The sequence below is a fragment of the Triturus cristatus genome, chromosome 4_1 (genome assembly GCF_964204655.1).
Source record: "Triturus cristatus chromosome 4_1, aTriCri1.1, whole genome shotgun sequence".
NCBI lineage: Eukaryota > Metazoa > Chordata > Amphibia > Caudata > Salamandridae > Triturus > Triturus cristatus.
Genome location: NC_140585.1, coordinates 954651260 through 954670913, shown reverse-complemented (window position 1 = coordinate 954670913; position 19654 = coordinate 954651260). Strand labels below are relative to the sequence as shown.

Below are 19654 nucleotides of genomic sequence, written 5' to 3'. Positions count from 1 at the left end.
AGCTCAGCAGGCTTATCCTGGTGGGGCCTTTACCACAGATATTATGGACTCAATAAATATCCTTCAAAGACACTACTTGGCTGCGTCTACTATGTCACCTCAACGCATGGGACAACACCACTACGCATGGGACAACACCACTACATGTCCACCCGCCCCCCTTTTCCCCTCAGGACTTGACTTTTTAGGGGCTTTAGGGTGGTTTATTATTTATATATTCTGTGACAGTGATCATAGGTACTATTAAGAGCCAGGCGCTTTTCCTACTATTCCTACGTACATTTAGTCAGTTGTTAGTATTGACTGGCTTGTTTTCTTTGAGAACTATTGTAGGATTCATTTGCAGACCCTCCTCCAGGGGCGTATAGCTGTGGTATTTAATTAAAAAGTTAAGGAATCTGTGGCTAAATGTCTCTATCAGATGTACAAGTTACTTACCTTCAGTAACATAATATCTGGTAGAGACACAGTCTAGCAGCAGATTCCTTACCGCCCTGCCTATCCTCCCTGCTCTGCAAAAGACCGATGAGACAAGGTTTGTATACCAGTGGTCACTATCTCACGTTGGTCACGTCACTCAACAAACATTATGTTGTTGTTCCATGGGTCTTATATTGGTATGGCCATACCTCTCTCTTCCATTGGTGACTGGTTTGTAGATTGGAGGGTGTTCCTCTTTTTAAGGATGGTTCTGCTTCAGGGTGCAGGGTTTCACGAAGTCTAAGCATCATTGATTAATGTGGGGTTTTTCCTTTAAACCCTTTGGATGGTATTGGCATACCATTTCATGTTGTTCGTAAGTGGTGTTTTCAAAAAGATTTTGATCGGTTTTGGGCACACTGTTTCCACAGCCAGTTTCTCGAGTGGCTCTGTGTTGTGGCACAGAGGTTTTCACAGAAGAAACTATTGTCTTCACGCTGCAGGGGACTTATATGGCTTCACTGAGTCATGACCAGAGCCAACATCATCACAGAGCAGTACAACGCCGTCCCCCGGCGCGCAGAGGGACTACTGAAACATTTGCGGATCCAGACTGGCGCCTGGGGAGAATTCAAACGTTAAGGAATCTGCAGCTAGACTGGCGTCTCTACCAGATATTATGTTACCGAAGGTAAATAAGTTGTACATTATAGAAAGGCGGGTGAGTCTTGCACTCTAAACGTTGATTCCTCAGTCTTTATGACAAGACAGATCATAGAGAACATAAACAGAACAAGACACTACTACTCCACAAATTCCTAAATAGTGCTTCCTGTGAATTCATGTATATCCCCGTTTTTGCTTCGCTACAGATATTAAAGACCACTTATTTAAAAAAAGGATTTAGTTCCTTCAGCATGATGGTAGAGAGCCAAGGCAGTCAATTAGGAAGCTGCAGTAAGATAGAGTTCCACCAGAATGTTACAGAAGGTAGCTTACTTGTTGCTACTTGCCAGGTGCTGGGTCGCGATGCGATGGGCCCAAGGCCCAGTTTCCACTCAGAGTGAATGGCATGCAGATATGGTCTACTGTAACACTCAGTCGGATATATACAGTGAGTTGCTCCCTCCCCAGAGTCACTCTAGAAACTGATGGGGCCAGTACCATGCGTATCTCGAGGGCAAGGAGACAGGGGAGGATGAGAGAGTTTGAACCCAATGTTGCACAAAACCAGTGAACATAGACAGGTTAAGATGTTCTTGTGCATCTTGCCGACGAGAGATGTAGCGTGCCAAAGTTACTGGGATAGGACACACAGTGATTTGCCCTGCACATTGTAAGTCTTCTGATGCATACTTCTTTCCCACAGATTCCACATCTTTGAAATTATTCTTGGCAGTAAAACTAAAGGAGATCGGTCAGAGGGAGACAAACACACACTAAGAAACCCTGAAGGAGTATTACGCATAGAAAAATTACCAAAACAGTACCAATATCTCTCCCTAACAAATCAGATTTTATACCCTGTTGGGATTGTGAGACACAGATGCCCATCACAGACCCCATGCCATGTGTTTATGGTGCTTAGGCTCTCACCATAGCACCAGATCTTGTTCTTCTTTTCTCAGTATGAACCCCAGAGGCCAATCTCTTTTTGGTTCAGGCTATTGGTGCCGCAAAAGTTCTCGATGCTGTTCCCGTGCTTTATCTTCCTAGTTCACTAAGTGGAGGAGACACCCCAAAAAATCCCAAAAAGGTAAGTCTCCCAGATGTTCTCAAACTCCCTACAGGACGTTCATCCTTGGAACCGAAGTTGGTCGAAATCCCGGCAGAGGACCCTCCGTGAAGCCGATCTCCTCCTCTGGGACCTGCTCCGGATACACCTCCACCTTTCCTGGAACCTTTGGCCCTGGCTTCCGTGCCTGAGACTTTGACGCCACAGTTCCCCAAATTTCCGACACCAGCGGCACTCCTCTACATCATGTACAACATATTTACAAAGGCTCCAACACGGCTCCAGCTGTTCATGCCATTCCACATGATGCTGCTCTGCGTCGATCCTTTGCATCTGGCATCTCTGCCCTGCTTTGAAATAGGACTCAAGTTCTCTGTGCCACAACTACCTTCATGGCTAGCACAGCCGCCGCCACCTCCGGATACGGAATTGCTAATGCCACAGACTGATGTCGAACTCCTCCGTAAAGAGGCAAAAGGGCTACTAGAAGAGAAGACTTACCGAGCACGCCTCCTTGAAATGTTTGGTACAGACTCAACCTTGTGGAGTATCTCCTCCATGAAGATTAACTGCAGGATTCCCTGCATGATTATCAGGGCCTGTCATCCGCAAGTGGCCTGGATAATTCACCTGAATTGCCCATGGAGTTCCTTGCTAGAGACCACCCACACTTGAGGTGATGTGTCTCCATAAAATCATGTTGAACTCTGCGAAGGCCTTGAATTTCAAGCTGCAATCAGCAGAAATTAAAACCATAGCTTGACAGAGTTCTTATTGCCCTCCTCGCCCACAATGGAGCCCTTTTTGTCTTTTAATGATGCATTCCTGGCATCTGTCCTGGAGGCGATGGAGGAGCTGTCATCTACACCAGAGGTTGACAGGCTTGTGGCTCAACGCTACCGCTCAGCACCAGGCAACCCATAATTCCTACCTACCCATCCCTCACCTGAGAACCTTGCTGTACAGGCATCCTGCTCAAGTATGCAGTTGGGTGGAGCTTCCCTCATGGAACCATTGGGCAAGGAGTCCAAAAGACTAGAGGCTTGGGGCAAGAGAGCCATTTTGTCTAGAAGTATGGCCTTAAAATCATTAAATGGCAACTGTCTTCTTGCCAGTTATACCCATGCTTTCTGGAGCATAGCCCAAGTAATGCTGCCTCATATCCCTACAGACATAAAATACTATTTTCAAGAGGTCATCGCTGATGGACAAAATTCTTCCTGTCACTTTATTAAGTCGGTCTTGACATGGCTGACTCAGTCACCCAGGGCATGGGTATCTCTGTCTCAATTTGTTTCCATGTTTTATTCCAGACATCTAACTTTTCTTCTGACTTCCAGTGCAATTTGATAGATATTCCCTTCGACGGAGTGCGCCTCTTCGGTGACATGGTGGATTCGGCGCTGGAGCGATTCAAAGCATCAAGTTCTGCAGCTGTTAACTGGGCTTTCAGTTTCCACTTCAAGCAAGGACTTCCAGTCATTGTGCCTCACTGGAGGATCTAGAGAGCAAAGAGCTAGGTTCTCCAGAGGAGCAGGGGATTCACATCAATCAGCTAGAATTGCAAGCAATTCAGGTGGCGCTCATAGCCTTATCCCCCTTCCATCATATGTTGGTCTGTCCAGATCTTGACAGACTACACTGTAATGTGAGGCACTCCTAAGGTGGACTTGTTTGCCTCTTTGGAAAAAGCTCAATATCAACAATTCTGAGCCCTCCAGTATCCATTGAGGAGAGTCTTGGAGGACGCATTTCAGTTGAGATAGAACGTTCAGCTACATTACATGTTTCCTTCATACCCTTGATTCCTCAGGTTCTGAGGAAGAGTCGCCAAGATCGGGCCTAAGATATTCTTATAGCCTGAGATTGTTCGAGGAGGGTGTGGTAGGCAGACCTTCTGTGCTTCTCCACATATCCTTTGCTCTTCTGGCCATTCAGGCAAGACCTTCTTTACCAGTTGGGAGGACTTGTTCTGCATCCTAATCTCTGAGGTTTTCACCTATGTGCTTTGAAATTGAGCGGGGCAATTGAGCTCCTTTCAGCTGCCACTGGAGGTGATAGACGTTATATTGTCTATACGTTGCATTGTCTATACGTTGCCCCTCCACTAAGTCAGCATACTCCGGCAGATGGGGCAACTTTGTTGCTTGGTATGCAAACAATTGTTCAGATCGCTGGCAGGCCCAGATATCCCAAGTGCTGATGTTTGCGCCTTCCCTAGCTCAAAGATGATGTGCCATTGGCACTGTGAAGGGCTATTTAGCTGCCTTGTCTGACTGCCTTTTTTCTGCTGGATTAGCCATCCCTGTTTAGGTCTCCTATTGTTTTTCGTTTTCTTAAAGGCCTGACTTACCTTTTTCCTCCTACTCCATTTGTAGTTCCTCAGTGGGACTTGAATTTGGTTCTTACTTTCTTGATGGGGGTTCTGTTGGAGCCACTACACAGTTGTACTTTTCACATATTAATCCTCTAGTGGGTATTTTTGGTTGCCATCACGTCTGCTGGACAGGTCAGTGAGTTGCAGGCCCTGAACTGTCATTCCCTGCCCCGTTCCCGTGCTTTCCAGACTGGTTGGTGCTGCAAACAGGTACTGCTTTCCATTCCAAGGTGATCACTCCTTTTCACCTGGCCCAATTCATTACCCTCCCGACCTTCTACCCTCCACATCATCCCTCAAAGAAGGAGGAATGATTGCATATGAGGCGGGCAGTTAATTACTAACTAGACCGCACCAAAGACTATCGTTCAGATGACCAGTTCTTTATAGGCTATTGAGAAGCCAAAAAGAGGAAGGCAGTTTAGAAGAAGACTCTCCCATTGGAGGATCCTCTGGATTAAAATCTGCTACTCCCTCGCCAAGAAGGAGCTGCCTGAAGGTATCCAGGCCCATTCCACCAGGGCTAAGTCCACCACTTCGTCATTGGCTCGGGGTGTCCTGATATAGGAACTATGTAAAGCGGCAATGTGGACTTCCGTGCACACCTTTGCTAAGCATTGTGTTGATGCATAGATGCATAGGAACGGGCTCTTAGCTAGATCCATCTTGCAGGATTTCCTGGTTTGAAACATCCATCAATATCTTTCTGGGCAGGGTATTGCTGTGAAATCTGTTATACAGGTGTAAAATCTGCAGTTAGACTTATCCATCAGAAGAAAATGTTTCTTACCTGTTGATTGATACTTCTACCTGCACATTCCGCACTGACCTGCCCTGCCTCCCCATTTTTATGGATGAAATATAGGGACAGTAAATAAAAACACATTGTATTTATGCATATTGGTACTACAAACTCACACAATTGTTTATGCCCTCTTACATCAAAGGCTTGGAAAAAATGGAGGGAAACTGAAGCCGATGTGCTTGAGCTGGCGCTTTATGGACAAGTTGGCGTTGCCTGATGTCACTTCCGGTGCCGACTGGGTCCAGTGCCCTCTAATGGCGGGATCAAGCTTTTGGATTCAGTCTGATGCCTGGGATTAGTTCACCAGGTGAGGAATTGCAGGTAGATAGAATATCCACCAGAAATATAGGGCCTGATTTAGATTTTGGTGGATGGGTTACTCTGTCACAAGGGTAATCCTATGGGATTTATATTTCGGCAGATGGGATATCCATCACTGTTGTAACGGAGTAACTCGTCTGCCAGCACCTAAATCAGGCCCATAGTTATCACAGGTAAGTAACTTTTTCTTCACTCCCATGACAGTTTTCCTTTTAATGATGTCGGTCTGAAGGATTTTTGAGTTGAAGTAATTTTTAGCTGATATACCATTCTCTTCCCTTTTAAAGGATAAAGTGATCATGGAAATTAAAGCTTCTATTTTGCCCATTGTGGCTGCAGAATTTCACTCAAATCAATATGTTTGTCTGCATGTTTTCTTTCTACCACTTGCACCAGGAGACGGTGAATTGTTCTAGGACAGCTCCTAGTTTTCACATAAAAAGGCAACTGTTTGTTACTTATGAAGGACTCTCCAAAGGGATATATTTAACTAAGCACACAGAGGGGATTATGAATTTGACAAAACTTAAATTTAGTGGATTATTATGGATTCCACTGAGGGTGGTTGCACTTTTTTCCTTAAGCATTTTGTGCTGTTACATTTCTGCCATCTAAATTTGTAGCACTAATGAGGGGCAAGCGAACCAATCTGAGGACGAAAATTTATTTACACGGCAATCTTACTATTATTAAGTAATGTTGCTTCTGATGGATCCTATGCAGATTATATTGCTATCCCACCTATGCTCATGCTCCGTAGAGTATTCCGAGTGCCTCTGTGGCTGGTATTTCTCTGAATGTTTTATTCATAAGTGACATTTAAATCCTCTAGAGAATTCTTGTCTTGTCAGCCCCACACACTAGTCGATAATAGGTGGTCCTCCAACAAGATAGCTGAGGTATATCACAGATAAAGAAAAACTATATATGCTTGTGAACCAAAGTTTTCAAAGGTACGTACATTTTCCTTCTGCTGGCAGTTTCAGATGTTATATGGTTGTGATGTTGTTTTATGCTCTCCTAAGAACCTCGCAAACACAAGGAAATGATGGACGGAGTGCTGAAACCTTTCAAACACTCACCCCCAGTCATAGATCTGGGTTGAATCCATCATCATACTTTAGCTCACTTTGCCACCCCAGTTCAGACACAGCTATATGCAAATCAGTCTTCACCCTGTGCCTCATGGGAATAGTCCACCCCGAACTGCCAAGCCATGTCTTCCCTGGACCGAAAAAACAGCCCTCATCAGCCAGGTTAGTTTGATTCCAGTGGCAGAATGAGCAAGGGACCCACGTCTGGTCATACCCTGCCAACTTAGGGCGAACAAAGCAAACACAAGGAGATGTTGGACGGAGTGCTGAAACTTTTCAAACACTCACCCCCAGTCATAGATCTGGATTGAATCCATCAGCATTCTTTAGCTCACTTTGCCATCCCAGTTTAGAACCTCCACATTCATAAACTGACATTTACTAAGAATTTAGAATATTATTGTTTAATAGAACAGGGGATATGTCCCAGGCTAGTGTTACAACATGTAGATTGTAGGAATGTGCAGAAATCGAACTCTTCCCTTGCAGTTTTGTCACATACCTGAGGAAAAAGTAGTGAAACTGTCAAATTCCCCTGCATTAAAATTATCCATTTATATACTTGTAGTGGCAGAAGAATAATAGCAGAACACTGAAGAGAGGTGGCAGCAAAGTTGATTTTGATCAACATTAACAGGGGAGTAAAACCTGTCTTTAGGCTATTGGTGGAGTCTGAATGACTGCGTAGTGCAGAATTCCTATTGTATGTGTTTCAGTGACAGGACTGAGGGAAAATAATCCACCAGTTATCTATTTCAGAACCACTTGACTAATAAGAACTACGATTAGTTCCCCATATTCTTACATATTGACAGTTTATGCATCTGAATGTTCCAGTTTGTGCTTCATTTCCTCATTTTAAATTCAATGTTTATTTTCAGTAAATCTGCAGAAGAGGTGGAAAAAAGAGCTTTTACGACCCTCGTGGTTCTGCTGACTCCCATTGTGGGGAGATATATAAAGCGCAAAAGAGTTTATCAAGCATGCATGGAGGAGATGCCATGGAAATCTCAGATGAATATAATTTTGGCCTTTGCACATTTTAGCTTACTTCACAAAAACCTGGAGCAGATGCCAAAGGATGAATTTGATCTCTCAAAAAGCACAAAAAGGTACAGTACTTTTCAGAACCCACTGTCTATGAAATATGAATTTACAGTTATTTCCTGTATGCCATGTCATCCTCTTTCCGAATCCCAATTTGATATATTTAAATCCATTTTTCCACAATTATTTCTTATTTTATATTCATATTTGATTACTAAGATATTCTAATGCCTAGTATTTTACAGTCACAGGTCTGAGTCTAAGTGCACAACTAAATAAAATATACGCCCATTGACAGTTTTCAATTTTATTTTAGTTCTGTATTTATTTCCTTTTTCTTTGCTTATGACTTTTTCCCATTTTCTTAACATATTTCCTTCCATCTTTATTTTTTCTTTTGTTCATTTTTCCATCTTTTGATCTTTGCTTCTATTTTCTATACTTCATTCTATTTCTTTTGATCTTCCTTTGAATCTTTTTTAATTTTTTTCTTTTCTTTATTTTTTAAAGTTTTTAGGTCGAGCTAGACAGCGCATTTGCTGCCTCTTCGAGACCTGCTTACATTCAAATATAGTATTCTTCCTCCCACCTACTCTTAATGCCACAGTTGTGTTACTGCTGCCTGTTTTACTGCTCCCTCACCCACCGTGACTCTCGCTCCGTTGCTTGTTTTAATTGGTCCTGCGCCATAGATGGCAGGCATGAGAAGCATTCAGGGAAGGGTGGGGCAGCTTTGCATATTCAAAACAGAGAATCGGAAAACCAACCCACAATTTTATTTAACAGACAGCTGATAGTTGATATTAATTGAAAATTTATACCGTGCACTACTACCCGAAGGTGTCTAGGCGCCTGTGGATCTGACTAATTTGTTGAACAACTAGGTTTTTAAAGACTTCCGAAAAGACAGAAGATCACATTTAGTCTTAAGAGAGATTGGGAGAGAGTTCCAGAGTTTGTCCTCCTTTCACCCCAGTGAGCTTTTTTAGGGATGACAAGATTAAGAGCAGATGAAGGTCTGAGATGTCGTAGAGGAACATAATGGCAACGTTTATGCTGAAAGTAAACTGGGCCATGCCCATGCAGTGCCTTGAAGGCAATACAAAGTGACTTAAATTTAACCTGTTTTTAGGTCGAGCCTAGAGTGAGTGCGCAAGCGCTGCTCTAGGGAAGATCTGTGGGTGTTCAGTGCGGGAGAGCAGCCCTGCCCACTACCCCATCTTTTTCATTGGCTTGTGTCTTTGTCCTTCGTAAATGCTGGCTGCTGGTTCCTAAATAGGCTTGTTAGTCCCTCCTTAATACAACTGTGTCGTCATTTGATTCCTCCCATGGTTACTGGCTCCTTTACTTTGGTTCTTACACCGCAAGCACTATATTCTTTATTGAGTTTGTCCTACTTGAGGCAGGACAACGTGCTTTGTTTACTTTAAGCACGCTGTGCGCGCATTCACTTTCGAAGATGCCGGGACAGTTTTAGTTTTTTGAACAATCAGTCATGGTAGCCGCACATCTTGATGCGCGCCGGTTGGCCAAAAATATACCTTGATGTTAATAAACCATTCCATTCCAATTGATATTTTAAAAAGAAAGTGCTCGGATTAGTGGGGAAACAGATATTGGACACGCGCTTTTCCGTAGCTTTCAGTAATTGCCTGTTATTTCATGTTTTATCTTACCAGCTGTTCCAAGCAGGACACGAGCAGCGCTGGTGCTCAGCTGTTCTCCAGCAGTGCTTGCACTCAGCTGATGGCTGCTGAGCTACCTTTCCTTTCCTGGCTCATGTGCTATGAATAATATTTGTTTAGCCCCCTCCCACCTCAGACACAGCATGGGCGTGCACCTTTATTAACGGCGTAGCAATCATTTTGGGCTCCCGGTGTGTGTGTGTTGCCTTTATCCCATCCCTTCCTTCGTCATGCTGTTCATTTGCATTGTTCTTATGGGTGCATTACAGTTTTGGTGCTACTTCCCAGAACCTTTTTTTATAAACGGTGAGTGTCCGTATTGCTTAGCCCCACCTTGCCTTTCATTTGTATTCAATAACAACACCACAATGATTTTGGGCTCGATGGTGTCCGTGTTGCTTAGCTCCGACCTTCCCATGTTTTTCAGTGGCGTTCCTTTGCATTTATTAACCGCGCAAATATTAATTTCTTACTCTTGAACAGCGCACATATTTTCTACACAATATATGTACTTTTATTGAAGCAGTAACTAACAGTGGCCCGTGGGTATGCGCAGCTTGCCAAACTTTTCGTGCTTCGTCATGTTCTAGTAACTCGGATCATGCTATAACTTCTAAATATGATCCCTCCTTCCCCCATCTATGCCCTTCGTGTGCTTTGTTCATTTAGGCTCAATGCGGGAGCTCTTTGGGTTGCTGTCAAGCACTGTGTGCTTCCGTGGACCATCTTCAAACCTGGATGCAAGATCTGATCTTATCAGGTCTACACGGCAGACATGTTTGCAAATTTTGCTCATTACGGTGCCTGCTTAAGGACCAAGTGAAGACACAATTTTGAGAGCTAACAGTATATTTCCCCGCCCTGCACTCCATGTGACAAACGTTTAGACTGCTGTGACTGTTGGTTTCCATCATTTCTTGCACTGGTAAAACGATCTTCCATATTTGCCACTAAACACCACATAATTCTACTCCACCTAATTACACACTACTCAATACCAAATTAATACACCCCAAAAACCCACACCACACCACAAAACAATCCACATAAAACACTCCACACCATGCCACACAATTCCACTCAACATAATTTCCCTCTATCCTACACTGTTCCATGTGATATATTCAACTCCACACAAATCCATTCCACACCACATAATTAAAATACAAAAACATTATTCCACAACACAATTTCACTACAGACCACATATATCCAATTTTCAAAACATAATTCAACATCATACCATAAAATTCAACAACACACCACATAATTAAACTCCTATACATGACACTATACAACTCAAAATACCAATCATCATAATTACACTCCATTACACACAATACCAGGCAGGTCGCTCCCCACGCCGCACAGCTCCACCTGACTGCGTCCGTGTCTCTGCCCAGCTGCTGCTGCTGCTGAGGGAGTTCGAGGCCCGCCTCCACCCGAAGGCCACCACCTGCGCCTCATCCCCGGTGGCCAGAGGTAGGCCATAGGTTTGCTTTAGAGGTATTTTGTATTGTGCTCTATTTTGCTCTGTGACCGTTTTTATTGTTTTGTATCTGCTTCTGTGACCGTTTTATTGTATTGTATCTTGCCTTTCTGTTTTCTGTTTCCTCTTTCCTGTTATTCACTGCCCTTTGCCTTCTCTCCCCTTCGCTGTCCCTTCCTCCCACTTTACCCGCCACTGCATCCCATGCGGCCCGCCCCCCCCGCTCACCCATTCGTCGTTCCTCCCTCCCAGCTGCTCCTCCCTCCCACCTCCCCTTCTTATAGCAGCCACTGCGGGGCAGTGAAAGTGACCCTGTCTCCAGGCAGGTCGCTGCCCACGCCGCGCAGCTCCACCTGAATGCGCCTGTGTCTCTGCCCAGCTGGCGCTGCTGCTGAGGGAATTCGAGGTCCGCCTCCACCCGCAGACCACCACCTGCGCTTCATCCCTGGTGGCCAGTGGTAGGCCATAGGTTTGCTTTAGTGGTATTTTGTATTGTGCTCTATTTTGCTCTGTGACCGTTTTTATTGTATTGTATTTGCCTCTGTGACCATTTTATTGTCTTGTATCTTGCCTTTCTGTTTTCTGTTTCCTCCTTCCTGTTATTCACTGCCCTTTGTCTTCTCTCCCCTTTGCCGTCCTTTCCTCCCGCTTTTCCCGCCGCTGCGTCCCCTGCGGCCCCGCCCCCCGCTCGCCCATTCGTCGTTCCCCCCACCCAGCTGCTCCTCCCTCCCACCTCCCCTTCTTATGGCGGCCGCGGTGCGGCCGTGCCGCTGGCGCGCCGAAGGCTCGCCTGCGGCAAGCCTGTCTGCGCCCGTCCATGCCTGGACCGCGCCCGGCGCCAGAACCCCATGCCCCTCGCGAACACCACAATGTCCGATTCCGCTACGATGCCAGCACCCTCCACGCACTCAACCCCAGACAAGAACACACCTGCTACCGGGCCACCCCGAAGCGCACCCAAGGACCCTTCACATGCCGGAACTGCAGCTTCACCAGCACCCGGCCCGCCAAACCACCAACCAAAGAACCCAACTACCTCAGATGCATCCTCCTCAACACCCGCTCCGCCCGCAAACACGCCATGAAACTCTGGGACCTTCTCAACTCTACCTCCCCAGACGTCATCTTCCCGACGTAGACCTGGCTGAACCCCACCTCAGCTCCCGACATCGCCATAGCCATCCCGGAAGGCTACAAGATCACCCACAGGGACCGTACCAACGGAGTTGGAGGAGGAATTGCCATCGTCCACAGGAACACCCTCAGAGTCTCGACCAACACCGACGACACCCTCAGCACCACCGAATGCATGCACTTCCAGATCCACACCGACCCCAACACCACCCTCAGAGAAACCCTCGTCTACAGAACCCCCGGACCCCGACTACAGTTCAGCGACTCCATCGCCGACTTCATCAGCACACACGCCCTCGCCTCCACGGACTACATCCTCCTTGGAGACCTGAACTTCCACCTCGAGAGCAACGACACCAACTCCACCAACCTGATCGACAACCTCACCAACCTCGGACTCAGACAGCTCGTGACAACACCCACCCACGCCGCCGGCCACATGCTCGACCGCATTTTAACCGCAAGCCCCCACGTCTCCTTCAACCACACCACCGAACCCACTGGACCGACCACCACTGCATCCACTTCACCTTCAGGAAGCCCACCACACACCACCGTACCCAACAGATGCCTCGACGCTGCTGGAGCAAAGTCACCGAAGACCAGCTAACCACCACCCTCGCCCAGAGCCCACCCGCCAACTCCACTAACCCCGACACCACCACCTCAGACAATGGATTGACAACTGCGCCAACACCCTCACCCCACTCAAGACACCCTCCAACAGCCGCACCAGGAAGAAAGACACCTGGTTCACCGAAGAACTCCAGGCCTCCAAACGAACATGCTGAAATGTGGAGAAGAACTGGCTCTGCGAACGAACACCGGACAGCTACGCAGCCCACAAGAACGCCACCCGCAGACACCATTAACTCATCAGAGCCGCCAAGAGGGCCTCTTTCAAAGACGGCCTAGATAACAACGCACACAACAGCAAAGAGCTCTTCAACATCGTGAAGGAATTCTCCAACCGCAGCTCTAACACCAACGACATCCTGACCTGTGCGACTCGCTGGCCACCTTCTTCCACCGCAAGATCGCCGACATCCACGACAGCTTCAACGCCACGACCACCCCGACAACCACCGGCCCCACGACCACCACCTGCACCAACCGCCTGCTCTCCTGGACCAGCATCAACGATGAGGACACCAGCGAGATCATGAACACCATCCACTCCGGATCACCGTTAGACCCATGCCCTCACCACATTTTCAACAAAGCCTACACAGCCATCGCACCCCATCTCCGGAAAGTAATCAACATCTCCTTCGAGACAGCGACCTTCCCGGAAAGCTGGAAGCACGCCGAGATCAACGCCTTACTCAAGAAACCCAAGGCGGACCTCAAGGACCTCAAGAACTTCCGACCCATCTCCCTGCTCCCGTTCCCGGCGAAGGTCACCGCGAAAATCGTCAGCAAGCAACTTACCCACTACCTCAAGGAGAACAGCATCCTGGACCCGTCCCAGTCCGGGTTCCGCAGTAACGACAGCACCGAAACGGCCCTCATTGCCGCCACCGATGACATCAGGACCCTGCTTGACAACGGAGAAACAGCGGCCCTCATCCTCCTGGACCTGTCAGCCGCCTTCGACACGGTCTGCCACCGCACTCTAAGAACACGCCTACATGACGCCGGGATCCAAAAGAAGGCCCTGGACTGGACCACATCCTTCCTCTCCGGCAGAACTCAGAGCGTCCGCGTCCCCCCCCCTTCCACTCCAATGCCACCGAAATCATCTGCGGCATACCCCAGGGCTCTTCCCTCAGCCCGACGCTGTTAAACATCTACATGGCACCCCTCGCCCAAATCGCCCGACAGCACGACCTCAACATCATCTCCTACGCCGACGACACCCAGCTGATCCTCTCCCTCACCAAAGACCCTCACACCGCCAAAACCAACCTCCACGAAGGAATGAAGGCCGTCGCTGAATGGATGAGGAACAGCCGACTGAAGCTGAACTCGGACAAGACGGAGGTCCTCATCCTCGGCCCCGCCCCTTCAACCTGGGATGACTCTCGGTGGCCGACAACACTAGGAACAGCCCCGACACCCACTGACCACGCACGCAACCTAGGGGTCATCCTCGACTCCACCCTCTCCATGACTAAGCAGGTCAACGCCGTCTCCTCATCCTGCTTCAACACCCTCCGAATGCTCTGCAGGATCTTCAAGTGGATCCCCACTGAAACAAGAAGAACGGTCACCCAGGCCCTCGTCACCAGCAGGCTGGACTACAGAAACGCCCTCTACCCAGGAACGTCGGCCAAGCTCTGAGACGACTGCAACGCATCCAAAACGCCTCGGCATGTCTGATCCTCGACTTACCCTGCCACATCTCACCCCACCTGAGAGACCTGCACTGACTCCCCAACAACAAGAGGATAACCTTCAAGCTCCTCATCCACGCACACAAAGCTCTCCACAACACCGGCCCAGCATACCTCATTAGACGACTCAGCTTCTACACTCCCACCCGCCAGCTCCACTCCACTTGCCTCGCCCTCACCACAGTGCCCCGCATCCGAAGAACGACCGCCGGCGGCAGATCTTTCTCCCACCTCCCCGTGATTTCCTGGAACACCCTCCCCACCAACCTACGGCACACCCAAGACCTACTGTCCTTCAGAAGACTCCTCAAGACCTGGCTCTTCGATCAGTAGCAGCGCCCCCGTGCCTTGAGACCCTCACGGGTATGTAGTGCGCTTTACAAGTGTCTTGATTGATTGATTGATTGATTGATACCACTCCACATAATTCCAATGCACCCAAAAAGCATAATTACTATCCAAATACCATATCACATAATTCCACTACACAAACCCACTCTACACCACACAATTCCATGACACACAATGCCACAACTAACAATTCCAAACCACATAATTCCACAACACATACATCCACTCCAATACATAACATATAGATAAGAAACATTTACAATGCCAATAGCTCTAACTCTCTTTTTTTTACACCTAAACACACAGATCTGAAGCTTAGCTCCTACCTACTTCTTCTTTTTCATCACCAAACAGGTAAAGCTATCCACACAGTTCCATACCACACAATTCAGCTCCACACATTTGCAATCTACACGACATAATTTGACACCAAACCACATAATACAACTCAACAACACAATTACACAGCACACCACAAACATCGAATCCACACCACACGATTCCACATCGTGCCACAAAATTCAACTGCAGACCATATTATTAAACTCCACTACATACAACTCCACAACACAAATGCCATTCCACATAATTACACTCCATAACACCGTCCCACTCCACATAAGTATACTAAATACCACATACTTACTATCCATATAATTCCACAACACACCATTCCACATCATTCCACTACACAAATCCATTCCATGCCACAAATTCCATGCCACACAATTACACAACTAAGTAATCCAATCCAACACACATAATTTTACTACACACCACATGCATGCATGCATTCAACAACACATACCTTGCCATTTACAATGCCAATAGCTCTAATTCAAACAGATGCGAGACCTATTGCATTTACCACAAATGCTTAGCACTCCTCTTTGATCAGTCTAAGCTGCTCGACCACGCTGCCACAAATAGAGCACTTGAGATTATTGAAGGAAGCCCTATAAACCAAAAACTGTCATCTGGACTTTTTGCATGTTGTGCCCTTACATTGGCACTACTTCATAAAAAGCCAGCTTCATACATTGGTGGATCAGCGGTGGAGTACAAGACTTGCTATTGCTGATACCAATTGGTCAATAGGTGATTCCGCAACTGACATTTGTTCAAAAATATTTTTGCAATTTTTCATTTAAAAAAAAAAAAGTTTTACTAATGTTTCTAATTTGGATTTTTTAGGGCCTTGTGTTAAGTCCCCCATTCCATTGCATTAGAAATGTAAAACATTTACTAGTTAGTTAGGTCTTTAAACATCTTTTAGAATTTTGTGCAGGGTTCTTAAAAGGTCTCAACTGTGCTAAGAATGTCTCATAATCAGAGGAGATCATACAGGAACTCAACCTGACCCGTTATCTGGAGCTTAGTATGTAGCAGTTAAGGAACCTCTGTAAAGCCAGGAAAGTTGCTATTGGAGGCCCTTTATGAATTACATGCTGCCCAGTTGGAAACAAAGTCCTGACACCCCGGAAGAGGGGCTAGACAGTGATCATGAGACTGTAATCAGTACTCAAGGGGGTAGCACCCCGCTCCATCCTAAACAGACAGGATGAGGATCCAGACAAGATCCTATATCCTAAACATTTACCTAGAGTACCTTCCCCTTCTGGGGGTAGGTCAAGCCACTCCAGGCACATAGAAGAACTAGATGAAAAAGATGTATATCTTGCAAGACTAGCCAAAAGAGCAGCCCTTGAAACCATAATCCTGGCAATAGAAACAGAGGGGGCTGAGTTAGGTCTAGAATCCATGAGTATTAGCACAATAAGATAAATAGGGCGAAGGAGGGAACCTTTGATCCCAAAATCCCCAAAGGGATTGCCCCTAAATATGTTGAGGGTGATGATATTACAAAGTGGTTTCACAGACTTTAAGATAGATTTGAAAATGAGAATGTTACACCATAGACACTGGGGCTCTCTACTGTGGAAATTTATCTCAGGATAGTGCAAGATTAGACACTTGATGAGGAAGAAGCTGACTCCTATGACCTCATGAAGGGTACCCTGATTGAAAGCTTTGTTCTCATAAATGAAGAGTACCGGTTAAGATCAGGGAGACTCTCAAAACCTCGAGTCAATCCTGGGTAGACTTTGTTGACTTCTCAGTCAAAGCATTACCCCTAGTATGTTGAAGGGCCATAAGATGCATGATTATGAAGGTCGCTCTAATTTGACTATGAAGGAACATCTGTTGAGTGATTGTACTTCTGAAAAACTGCATCAGTACTAGCAGACTTAGAGTTAGTCTCTCCTAAAGAGCTGGGGAAAAAAGGCTAACCACTGGGTTAAAACAGGGGTGTCTAAGAAGTCTGATGGTGGGGGGTAACCACAAGAAAGTGGTTGCTGCTTCCCCCCAGGGGAAAGAGGTGGGACACCAAAGGGTAAAACTTAAAGAAACTTCGAAAGGGCCCCAGAAACCTGTTCAGGAGGGTGGGGCCCAAGACTCTTCCCAATCCAAGAGTGGGTACCACGGTAAAAACTGGGATCCCAAAATGTCTTAGTGCCATCTCTGTAAGCAGAATGGACACCAAAAGTGGGGACTCTACCTGCCCCAAAAAAAGGGTTCTCCCCTAGTGCAGCAGCTTCAGGGGTTGCTAGTCTCCAGGTGGGATCCCCGTTGTGCCCTGACCAAGTCAGAGAGCACACTGAAGCTATTTTAGTCTCAGAGGGTGGGGTGGATATGGCTACCCTAGCTGTCTGGCTCAGTGACCTGGAGAAATACAGACAGAAGCCACTCATTAATGGGATTGACGTAGAAGCACTGAGACACAGGTGAGAGTTTTACCATGGTGACTAAAAAACTGATATCATCAGAATAGTACTTAACAGGACAGACATATTGAGTAATCAATCCTGACAATATCATCAAGGGTCACCGTATGGCTCTGGTGACCTTGGAATGGGAAGGGGTTGCTGGCCAAAAGAAGGTGGTCATGTCATCTGCCATCCCAGTTAAATGTCTGCTAGAGAATGATCTGGAGACCTCAGCATGGGCTGAGTTAGAGATGAGAACGCATGCCTTCATGCTGGGAATACCTGAATGGGTTTGTGTAAAAACCAGAGCACAGAGCAAAGCCCATGGTGAAAAAGAGGTATTAGGGCATGGAATAATGACCCAAGCAATCTCCACGAGAAAAGACAGGAAGCCAGGGAAACACACTTCTATACAGATACACATGCAGGTCCCCTATCCCCAGGGAGAAGACCTGTCAGCCCTTGAGGAAACTGAGCCTCAGGAACTTGGGCCTTACACAGCAGAGCTCCTAGGTCCAGGGGGACCCCCAAGGGAAGATCTATGCCAGAAACAAAAAACATGTCCCACTCTTGAAAATCTGAGAAAGCCAGCTGCTGCACATGAAAAGGGTGATGTCAGTGGTTCCACAGGACCAATTGGTAGGAGGGACTCCTATACCCTGCGGACAGAGATCCCAAACCTGGTGCCACTAGGAGAGTGGTAGTGCCTCAGATGTACAGGGAGTTTCTACTCCATTTTGCCCATGACACTGTTCAAGCTGGGCATCTTGGCCAAACTAAAACTTGGAGTAGGTTGATTGCCCACTTCTACTGGATAAGCATGCCCCAGAAAATGAAGGTGTTCTGCAGCTCCTGTATTACCTGTTAAGGCAGTAGCAAGAAAGTAGAAAACCAAATGCCCCCTTAATTCCACTACCAGTGGTTGAGGTTCCCTTTGAGAGGGTGGGGTCGACACTGTTGGCCCCATTGACCCTCAATAGCTTCAGGCTACAGGTTTATTGTTCTGGTAGTGGATCATGCCACCAAGTATGCTGAGGCTATTCCCCTCAGGACTGTCACTGCTTCTGCAGTTGCCTGGGCCCTATAAATTAATTTTACTACAGTGGGTTTCCCTAAGGAGGTGGTTTTAGATAAAGGTGGTAACTTCATGTCTGCTTACCTGAAAGCAATGTGGACTGTGTGAGGTGACTTACAAGTTTACCACCCCATATCACCTGTAGAAATCAAAACCTTCTCAGGGGCTTCACTGATACACCTTGTCCTTTTAAACCAACAAAGAAGAGATTGGCACAGAAGCTGTAATATAAAAGACATCTTTTTATTTAACCTCTGAAGAGGGAAAAAATGCGTCATACAGTATTCTCAAATCACTGTTCGAGACATTTTCTAAGGAGTACAGAGAACAGGAGCCTTATATACCCACACAGGGGCTGAAAAGAAGGCGGTGCAAGTACACATGAGAAGAGTTATGCACATAGATGGTCATACAGAAACTGCACAGTCAACAAGTAGGAGGAGTAATATGTTGCTGACATCTGTTAGAACAGCCTGACAGTTCTATATTAGGAACAGGTGCATTCTACTAGCTAGGCCCATCTGTGCATGTGCAAGACTCTGGGAGAGGGAAACAGCAAATGGCCAGCACATAGCTAACTAAAATGGCTGCCAAGTACAAAATGGCTTTCAGCTCATGCTAAGAGATTAATGCAATCTTCAACACACCCACAAACAAATGGTCTTGTTGAAAGGTTTAACAAGACCATGAAAGGTATGACTCCCTGAAAAGCTCAGAAGGAGGTGGCATGTCTTGTTACCATGCCTGCTTTTTATCTACAGAGTGGTGCCACAGAAAAGAGTGGGCTTAACTCCCTTTGAGCTTTTGTTTGGCCATCCTGTTAGAGGTCCTCTAAGTCTTGTGAGGGAAGGCTAGAAGAACCCTCTCAAAGAGCCAAAGCTTGACATAGTGGACTATGTGCTTGGCCTATGTTCAAGGATGGCTGAGTACATGGAAAAAGCCAACCACAACCTGAGGGAAGCCAAGTGCTCCAGAAGCAATGGGTTGACCAAAAGGCTGCACTGGTTGAGTTTCAGC

At 46.6% G+C, this 19654-nt stretch overlaps 1 protein-coding gene across 1 annotated transcript in view; it reads left to right on the top strand.

The window, feature by feature from the left end:
• CFAP54 (cilia and flagella associated protein 54) overlaps positions 1–19654 on the top strand; it is a 2172274-nt gene that overhangs the window by 964461 nt on the left and 1188159 nt on the right. Inside the window, exon 34 of the mRNA XM_085653834.1 lies at positions 7634–7864. Coding sequence (XP_085509960.1) covers positions 7634–7864 — 231 coding nt within the window. The remainder of the gene's footprint in view (positions 1–7633; positions 7865–19654) is intronic.